Source organism: Ooceraea biroi, chromosome 3 (assembly GCF_003672135.1).
Source record: "Ooceraea biroi isolate clonal line C1 chromosome 3, Obir_v5.4, whole genome shotgun sequence".
NCBI classification, from domain to species: Eukaryota; Metazoa; Arthropoda; class Insecta; order Hymenoptera; family Formicidae; genus Ooceraea; species Ooceraea biroi.
The window spans coordinates 4,464,204-4,474,681 of record NC_039508.1 but is presented as its reverse complement, the minus strand read 5'-3'; the positions used below and the strand labels follow the sequence as shown (position 1 = coordinate 4,474,681).

Sequence of the window (10,478 nt, the reverse complement as noted above, 5' to 3'; positions counted from 1 at the left end):
GTTACAATAGTACAACTCTAAGCTGTTATTTAAAAATTCTGTATTTAAAAAACTCTGATCCATTATTAAACAGTATGTTTTAGAAAAAAGTACACTTTTATTGACTTGCCAATACATTTTATTACTTGAAAATAAAATTTTGACTCTATCTCTGGTCTATTATTAAATTATATTATTTAAAAACAAAAATATATTATATTTGAACGTTGTATCATTTATCTTAATTTTCTGGTAAACAAGACAGTGGAGATTCATATACACTTTTTATATTTAGTTGTTATTACGTACATTTAATTACTATTCATTTTGGTGGTAATTTAAGAACTGAGGGTTCTATATAAGTTGATAAAAAAGCTCGAATATACCTAGGGGCCTAAATATATTTTTAAACAAATTGCTATTTTATGTGGCGCCCGACATTCGTTAAACGAATTGCGAGAATATAGTCACTCAGTAGTTCCACAATTTCTCATAGATAACGCCACGGCTCTGTATTATAATTTTACTTCTCTTCGTGGCGAATGGGCTAGACTTTCTCTCATCGCCTTCTTCTTTTTTTTTAGAATAAAATAAACAATAAAAAATAAAAAATAAAGTAAACATATACATATACTTTTTTAAAGAATTTAAACGAACTAAAATTGCGTGATTATTTTTAAACAATTATTAGATAAAACAAAATAAAATGTGCAATATTAAAAGTAAAAGATATAAAAAAATAAGCAGACAATGTTAGTTTCAAAACACATGCATAGCCATAGCCATGACGAACGGTTCTAAAAACTACCTAAATATAGAATACGCACAGTGCTATTGTTAGGTCGTTTACGTTTTCCCAAGTACATCTATAGTACTGCTTGAAGGTTTTAAAAGCATCTTAAAATAGATGTTGATTCAGTTAACTAAATATGTCGAAAAAGAACTTACACGACGGAAACACAATTTACATTACATCGAGTCATCGTTATCCTTACATTATTTTTTAGAAATTCGCACAGAACGGTAACGAATCATATGTCTGATGAAAATTTTGTTTTACTTGACTTCAAAATTAAAGTTGATGTATATTACATGGAAAACATTAGCTGCTAATAATTTTAGCAATTTATAGTTGGACGAGTGAGTTTGGTCAGAAAGCATTTTAAGTTTGTTATCTTGTAATCGACAAAGTCGAAATGAACGACTTTCTATAATAGAACGTGAAAGAGGCGCGGAAGTTCGCAGGGAGTCTGCGCAAGACTCTTGATGTAAAGATATATTGTTGACTTTGCGCAGGCGGTCTTTCGAAATGGTATTTTTAGAGATGCGAGTCGCTGCCCGCTAGCAGCGACGGCAGTCACAAGTGATCGTCGTTGATCTTCGAAAAACCAAAAGCACGAATTTCACAACTTTCCGATTGATTATTGGTGAGCGATTATTATTGGATCTTAAATCATTACATTCGAAATGCATCTTTATGTCGCCTATCACCTTGAGAGTTCGAATAAATCTAATTAATCTTTATTACTTTGCTTTAAATAATACTATATCGTTAGTTATTCAACATATCAAAGTCTTATTTATCTAAATCGTTCAGTGACATCTCGAATTATACTGCATTTGTTTCCATTGTTGATTGATTATTATTCTTATCGTTATTAAAAGCTGTTAAAATAGGTATTTTTTAAAATTAATATATATTCTATATAATCTTTAAAGAGAGTACTAGTTTCTAAAAATAAAAGTTTCTAAAAATAAAAACGTAATCTAATTTTTTTTGTACTAACTCTACCTCGATACATGTAATTTTGATAGTCGTTTAAAATATGAGTAAAATATTTCTCTCAATGCCATTAAATTAATATTTCGAAATTGTCAAAATTTATAATCAGTATTTAAATTTTTAAGTAATTATAAAGCAGATTAATCTTAAAATCTCAAATACATGAATGTGTGCATGTGTGTGTGTGTGTGTGCATTTGTAAAATTAGTAAAAAATTAGTAATATGTGTATTTAAATGTCTATATAGATTTATATATTTATGAATTTCAATATAATCATTAAATATAATTATCAGAAGGAAAAATTAATATAATAATCAATGTAATAATATAATACAACATTCTTATTATCACTTATCATTACAGTAACTGAACTTTTAGTAACTAGAACATTTATATAATGGGTCAAACATCAAGTAATGAGAGTAATGGTGTACAACGGACTTCGGTTTCGACAAAGAAATATGATGTAGAAACGTCTTCAGAGGATATTTATTTCGCGAACGATGGAAGACGACAATTGCACGTTGGGATGAATAACTATAACGGAGAAAATCAGCCGCGATCGGAGGTATAGTGCTGACCAGAAAAAAAACATAGAAATTTTAAGTTAAATTTATTTAACATTTTGGGATGTAGGGTCCAAGCCCTTATATGACCTTGAGGACGGACGAACTGCGGAATCAGAGGCCAATGGCACCTAGTCTGATAAACGTACTACCTCCTAAACGCGAGACTTTGGTAAACTGTTGTTTCTCTACTACCTTTGTTTTAATCTCCCCTTTTATATTAGGTTCTTAGATTTATGTATTGCGTTATTTTCATCGATAAATCGAAATTAACAAGCATAATTCGAGGAAGTCTATATAACTAATATTCATCTCCATTATTTTCGCGCAGACAATATTATCTGCTAAAGTATAAGTAAATTCAGCTCGGACAATGCCATCGCAGTGACGTCTCATTGTACCTACAGTTTCTGGCTGAAAGCACGTATTTTTGTCACGCGACAAGCCGCTTCCGTTAATCGCGAAAAACTGGCTTCCTTCCAATCTGTGATTTCGGGAGAACACGCTGACTCACGGTCACGAAAAACCATTTTCACAGTCATCGATCGCGATCACGTGCTTAGTCCCGGTTAGCCTCGGTTAGTCCACACAAGACACAGCGTTTTAATGCCAGTGCACCACCGTGAATCGTCGAAGACGGATCATTTTCCGTACGCGTTAATATCTGGCGGAAGAAGCTGTTTTAGGTAAAAGAACAATAAAAAATTCTTTTGTTTTTTTTCGTTTTTCCCTTTGTTTGAAGTAAGAAGATTCATCGTCTCTTTTCGTGATGTGTGTGTCACACAAGTGGACCTACAAATTGTCATCGTTAATATTGTTATGATATGTGTAACACTAAAACGTATTTTGAGGAAACAAAGGATTCAGGAAATATGAAAGATTATAGTAAAAAGAAGTGATAATTTGTAATAATTAATTTAATTATTTTCAAATGTTTGACGGATTGGATAGCTCGAATTCAAATATACTATTATTACTTATTATACTATAACGATCATTAATATTATAATATATTGCAGGCAACGTATACTGCGCAAATGAGAGGTTGGCAATCTGCCGATAATCACGGCTCCTCGACAACGTTTCAACAGAATAATAACGAAATGGAGCTCTCACAAATCATTTCGCAGTTGGCTGTGGCTAATCAACAATTAGCTAGTGCGCACAATGCGACACTGACGCGTATGGAAGCGTTGTATTTAGAATTGTCGAAGGCTAAGGAGAACCGGAAGCGAACGACTTCGGCGGAAGCTGCGGGAACGTACGACGATGTTCTTTGGAAAAGATTGCAAAGTACTGATGAAGTTATCGAAAAGGAAGAATCACGAAGATTAGAACAACGTGTTAGTAGACTGGAAAAATTGCTGGGGGGGAATATCGCTGAACAATGCGAACAAAGGAATTCATACTTACAAGAAAATAGCAAATTGCGTTCCAGAATCGAGGGACTAGATAGCTTGACACGAGACACAAACGACGAAGACTATTCGACGAGATCAGCAGAATCTCGTTGTCAGTCATCGGAACAACGAACGAATCGCATCATGATTGATGCTCTTAGTGAAGTGCCTGATAATTGTGGCAAAGATCAAGACGCAACAAAAGAAGAGGAGAATATTTACCGATATTGCAGCGCTCACTCTGATGATTCCGAAACAAATGTTCCTATGATAAATAGAAGCACATGTTTCAGAGTAGATTTAGATAAAGTATGTAGAAAGTGGACAAGGTTGAGAAACAATGAGCATAATTCGACGACGAACAGTTCTGCAAGTGAAAAGATACTGAAATTGTCCGAGGAAGTTGAAAAATTAACAGAAGATAAATTAAAAGGCCAAAATGCAAACGAAAGATTGTTACGTAGTTTAGCGGATCAAAAAGCTTTGGTGGAAAAATTAAGTGTAGAACATGAGGTATGATAAAAAGAGAATTATTACATTTTTATTAAATTTTTACTATATTACTACGTTTCATTTTATCCAACACGTGAAATGACATACAAAACTATTAATTTATTTTATTGTTTTGTTGACGTTATCTGATGCTAATATTAAATTAAATTAAACAATATTGTAAACAAAATTTATTCTTTCTATTTAGGAGATGAAAGGGCGACGATATACAGTAGCTGAAAATAATTTATATGAATGTAGACGACAACATGATGAACTGACAAAGCACTTGGACGTCGCCAAAAAAGAAATCGAAAGGCTACTGAAAGAAGTCGATATCTTTAAGTCAGAAAAAGACACTGCCGATACAAGAATCTCAATTTTAGAACAGGATCTGCAAAAATCATTACTCGAGAAAGAGCAAATAAAAAATGTGGAAAATCAAAAGGCATCAAAATTGCGAGCACAGTTATGTGAAGAAGTCTCGGACAAAAAGAAGCAAATTAAAGCTCTTGAAGATGCTTTGCAGGAGATTCAAAGACTGAAGCAAACTATCAAGACTGAAAGGAAGAACGATAATGTCGCATCGGATGTGGATAGTATGTTATATTAAAAATTAAAATTAAAGTAAAATCACATACAGCGTTGCTTATTATTGATAATATAATCGGGAAGCTAATTTGGAAATGATAATTTTATATAAATCGAACTGTTTACGCATCTCGATTGTATTATCAATAATAAAACATTTTACATATATGTTACTTCGTGTCACAGAATAATATCAGCTGTTTGTATATCACAGATACTATCGCTCCATTAGATGACATCCCAGAGACTACGTCAGATCCAGATTGTACTGCTAGCAATATGGAGGAATTTAGAAAAGAATTAGCCTTGAAAAGGGAAGCTAGACATAAAGCTATCGCAGTAGTCTCGTCCGAAATGGAAAGACTTAGAAAAGAATTAGCTGCAGAGAAAGAGGCTCATTCCGAAACGTCGAGTATGTTAGCCCTTTTACGTTCCGCTCAAAGTAATTCGCAAAACGTCAACTTCGCAGATCAGCTTAGCACTTTTGTTAAGTCTACAACGAAGGAGCAATGGAATGAAAATGACAAAATGTTGAAATGCGTGCAAGCGAAACGATTAACGAGTACCTTAAAGGTACATCACATATTATATTCTCTTATAATAAAAATCCACGAGACTAATTGTAAGTAAAAATATATATTTATTTCAGGTATCCGATGAAGTAAGGAACGACATACGATATCAAATTGAGAAAGTGGATGACCTTCGTTATCAACTAGAGACTAATTCAGAATGTCATCAGCGTCGTATTCAATGTTTAACAGAAGTGACCAACAAAGCACGTCAGTCTTGCGTTGCACGTGAACGTCGGACCAATGAGTTGAAAGATTATCTGGCTCAAGTGTTAGTTAGACTAGGCGACAAAAGTTTTCTGGAAGTCCAAGATGACGAGGGAGCCGAGTGCGATCGACAACTAGAGAATATTAATACATTGAAGAGCCTCTACAACGGGAGGCTGAGAGTTTTGACCGAGTTGAAGGATTCGGCGACCAAAGAGTTGATGGATATAAAGCAGAAATTAGATTACTCTCTAAAGAAATCGGAGAATTTAGAAGAGGAACTTAAAAAAGCTGAAGAAAAGGTATTGAGATCTCATTTGTCTTAATTAGTCGTTTGGACTCTGAATAATGGTATTATATGCATTAGATCGATGTACAAGACTCGGAAATAACGAACTTGGAATCTCAATTGGGGCTGACCAAGGCAGACTGCAGAGATCTTCAGAATCAGATGTCTCTTATTAACGGATTGTTTACCCAGATGTTGCTTGGAGCTTCCTCTGCAGACATGGATCTTGATCGTTTAACTCAGCTGCTACAGGTATTGCTATAATAATTTATAACTGAAAAATAATTCATTTTTAAATATATTTATCAAAGAAGTGCTCGAAGTCTATAGAATAAAACTGTAAATAACAAACATGATATCAAGATAATTCATAATATTACAGGAGAATCATGATCTTATAAGTGACATAGCTAGAGAGGAAAGTACTGAAGCAGCAGCTCTTCCTAAACTTCTTTTAGACTTGATCAAACAAGTTGAAGATGATAAAGCGACTCAAAATCATGCGAGGGATGAAACGAGCGTAGAAAGCATTGACGAAGTTGATAGGAAAGAAGACGATCTGCAGGAAGAAGATATTGCCCACAATTTACCAAAGGTACACAGAAGAAAATGTTCTTTCGCGATATAATTTCTTCGTCATATCTTCAGTATATTTTAATTGTAATTTGCAACTTAATTACAGCTTAAACGCTGTAATATCACGATAATATTAAAAATGACTATTTATATAGTTATATGTTCTACTACAGAGGAACCACGTAAGTTGACTTTATTAAATTGCTCGCGAAATTACGTCGTAGGTGTGGCGCGTTTTATTGGAGCTACTTAGTTGTCATGCGGTGACCTCGCCAAGCGTTTCCGTTGCATCCTGCTCGGATCCAAATAGCTGTTATAAATCCGTGGACACTCCAGCCGGCCCAAGATTGGTAATATCTGTAAGCAAAACGTACATTCGTTTGAAGGAGCTGATCCTGGAAAAGAAACACTTGGAGAAGGAAATGAATCGCATGAAGCAGTTAAATACTCATCTAGAGAGTAAGCTGAGTGAGCAGGTAAATGATTTTTATAGTTTTTCATTTTTTCAAGAAAATGAGATCACTTTATTTCATTCAATACAATAGGAGAAAAGACTGTCCATGGTGTCGACTGAGTTGAGCAAAACGTGGAACATCGTCGGCCGAATGCAAGTGCAACACCAACAGTTACACACACACGAAGAAATATTAAGATACGAGTTGCAACAGAAGAGGAAGATGCTGCAGGAGCTAAAACAGGAATTGGAATACTGCAGAGAAAAATGGGAATCAGCCAGGCAGAAAAATACAAAAACCGAATTAGAATGGAGAAACTTGCGTCGTGAGTTTGCCGCACGGAAAGCTTTGGCTGCTCATGATTCTTTTAACAGGTAAGACTTATGCTTTTATTCTATATATGTGTACACCCACGTTTAGATTATACAGGGTGAGGCACCTAAAACAGGCCACCTAAAAATCTCGGCTGTTATTGGTGATAGAAAAAATGTGTCAGAACTAAACTTGCATGACACATAATTTGTTCTAAATAATTTTTTATTAGGTGGACGCGTAGAGATCATATGAAGGTCAACATCGTTTTTTTAAATGGTATGATATGTTTTTTTACGTGCCATCTAGAGCGTTTGAAGATGCGCACATTGATCTACGGGTCAAAGTCATTTAAGGTCACTGAAGGCCAACTGTAAAGGAAAATAATTTACTTCATATTGCCTAGAATTCTCTGCTATTAAAAATACTGTAAACTCAGAAATGAAAAAGTTCTAGACCTTAGAAATTTTTTCTTTTTCGAGAAGTTCTGAGTTGATGATATCATTATTTTTTATATTGCCTAGAGTTCTCTGCTATTGAAAATACCGTAAACTCAGAAATGAAAAAGTTCTAGCACTTAGAAATTTTAGCCTTCAGATGGTACGTAAAAAAACATATCATACCATTTAAAAAAACGAAGCTGACCTTCATATGATCTCTACGCGTCCACCTAATAAAAAACTATTTAGAACAAATTATGTGTCCCTCGAAACCATGCAAGTTTGGTCTGACACATTTTTTTCTATCACCAATAACAGCCGAGATATTCAGGTGGCCTGTTTTAGGTACCTCACCCTGTATATGTATGCTCTTCCTCTATTTTAATATATTCGAAATATTTTAGATAGAGAGATATAAAGTTGTATTAGGGAGATAAATTAATTTGGTGCTTTTATTGAAGAACTTAAGCCCTTATTAAAGACCAATGATAAACATATCAATTTTCGAAATATTCGTTATTATTTTTTAACACTTTTCTCCATTAATCGGGATGCTGACAAATCCTCTTACAAAAAAAGAAAGTAAATAAAGGCTTTTCAAAAATTGTTTCAAAAATTGATTAAAATATGTTAAAGTGATCTTACTACTCAACTTCCATTTTCGTTATTCTATACAGTGCTGAAAGCGGTTTCAGTGATGAAAGAGGCGACGATACTGATGAAGAGGAAGAACCAATTGAAGGAAGAATCAGATACGGTCCACGCAGGCGGACACGAAAAGTACGTGGAAATTATTTGTCTAATAGTTTTTTTATCATAATTTTCTTATAATTTTTATAATTTCTTATAATTTTAATTGCTTATGTTTATTGTCATCTATTTATATTGTTTAATATAGGAAAATCCTAGAGCATCGACACCAGACACCGAGTCCGAACAGCCAACAGACACCGAACTGTCAGAATCAAAAACTGGTTCATCGATAATTTTGGAACAACGTACACCTACACCGGAGACCGAGACTGAATTGGATGAGACAGAAGTTACGCATGTTGATTTGGCAGCCATTAATTTAACAGAAGATGATGTAAGCCCAATAATAGCAAAGCGTATCAATTTGTATATGTATTTTACTGATAAGGTACTGATTGATATAATTTTAAACAGCAGATTGAGCAAAATACGCAAGAGCCTTTGGACCCTTTGGACCAAGCCCTTACTAATGTTATACAGAATCTCATAAGAATCGAAGATACGGAATCGGATGAAGCTCTCTCGACTTTACATGAGGGCACAATAACGTTCTTTGAAGAACCGTGCGATGCTCGAACTCTTGAACACGATGATAACGCGAGAGATAATAATGAGATACTTTTAAAAACGAATTTTTGTGACAAAGATCCGCAATCTTGGACACCAACTGCTGAACTCTGGGATTCATCATCCACTGTAAAGACACCAGAACAATCAATTACGAATATTGACCCACCCTCGGCCGAAGATACTCCATCATCCGTTTCTCAACCAGTTACCATTATTGCGGATACAATCGGCACAACGGCTATCTTTTCCATTGGGCCTCTTCCCACCCTGACATCTCCGTCTATAAAAAGCGTGCAATTCAGCAATCCCTTGATCGTGGGACCATCTAATCGTTTTATTGCGCCAATGTTTGGCGCAGCTGCGGCAGAATTAGAAAATTCGACCGGTAACTTCGACGTCTCTTCATCTTCACTCGCTTCGTCCTCATTACCAAGTGAGAAAGAAGAGCCGACAAAGGACACGGAACAACGAGCTTTCAAACTAATTACAAAAGAGAACGTTGCGGATTCTGACAGCGTCTCTGTAGATTCTTTCTCGAGTCTTGACACAGTTAGAGAATTTCCTACGACCGATCTCAGTCCTGTGCCTTCGTCTACATCAACATCTAAAGAAGAACTGCGGGAAGGAGATGAAGACTTGCAAAAGAAGACTACGGTAGCACCAACAAAACTTCGCGTTCCGGAAGAGGTCTTGGCAGCACGATCTGATCGATTGAAACGTTTGGAGGAGCAAGCAGATTGGCTCGTAAAGAAAATGAATGCAACGAGTAAACGAGGCATTGCTCTTTGCACCAGATTAGAAGAACTTCATGATACTTACGGTGAACCGCCGGTTCCCCCACCTATGCCCGACGTTTTACCTAGTTTTAAGCTGCCATCCAGCCTACTCGATCTACCTTGTCAGGTAAAGAGACATAATTAGTTTGTTATGTGTATTGTAAATCATATTGTAAATTTTTTACTCACTTAATTAACTACAATTTTGCTTATAGGTGTCTAACTCGTCATCCACAGATGGTACTGAAACTGAAAATTTGAATGCGTCGAAAGACAATGCATCAGCAAATGCACCGTGATGGATGCGTCATAACTTTTTAAAAGAATCAATTTTCATCATTCAGAAGCATTACAAAGTTAGATACATTTATTTCGCAAAATAAATATCTTTCCCGTGTGTGTGTTGCGGATATACGTACAATATAATCTATTATACTATTAATATAACTTAATTAATTAATATAAAAAATGAGACAATAATGATTCTCCCTCATACGGCTTATTACCGATCTAGTCCCTTCGGATTACCATCTATTTTGATCGCTGCAACGTCACGTGGCTGATACATACTTTAAAAGCGTGTAAAAGGTCCGAAAATCGTATCGATGATTTCGTCGACTCGAAATATTAGAAAATAATAATATTTCGAAGATTAACATGTTTATTATTATTTTTCTAAATAAAAGCTCAAATTCGATTCTAAGGAAAAGCACCG

General features: G+C 34.9%; 1 protein-coding gene across 3 annotated transcripts; it reads left to right on the top strand.

Annotated features, from left to right (window-relative positions):
- The first annotated feature begins 1,307 nt into the window (after window positions 1-1,307).
- Window positions 1,308-10,243, top strand: LOC105277267 (autophagy-related protein 23). 3 transcript variants are annotated; one of them, XM_011335622.2, is made up of 15 exons: window positions 1,308-1,406; window positions 2,128-2,332; window positions 2,401-2,502; window positions 3,350-4,243; window positions 4,431-4,821; window positions 5,028-5,386; window positions 5,463-5,894; window positions 5,960-6,133; window positions 6,264-6,476; window positions 6,682-6,933; window positions 7,003-7,286; window positions 8,342-8,444; window positions 8,563-8,751; window positions 8,835-9,890; window positions 9,979-10,243. In XM_011335622.2, the coding sequence occupies exons 2-15, from the start codon at window positions 2,162-2,164 to the stop codon at window positions 10,060-10,062; spliced, it is 4,704 nt and encodes a 1,567-aa protein (XP_011333924.1). In that variant the 5' UTR covers window positions 1,308-1,406; window positions 2,128-2,161; the 3' UTR covers window positions 10,063-10,243. The 3 variants fall into 3 exon arrangements, with proteins under 3 accessions (XP_011333924.1, XP_011333850.1, XP_011334007.1); XM_011335548.2 differs by having other exon boundaries at window positions 8,832-9,890; XM_011335705.3 differs by lacking the exons at window positions 1,308-1,406; window positions 2,128-2,332; window positions 2,401-2,502 and adding an exon at window positions 2,854-3,016 and having other exon boundaries at window positions 8,832-9,890.
- The last annotated feature ends 235 nt before the right edge of the window (window positions 10,244-10,478 follow it).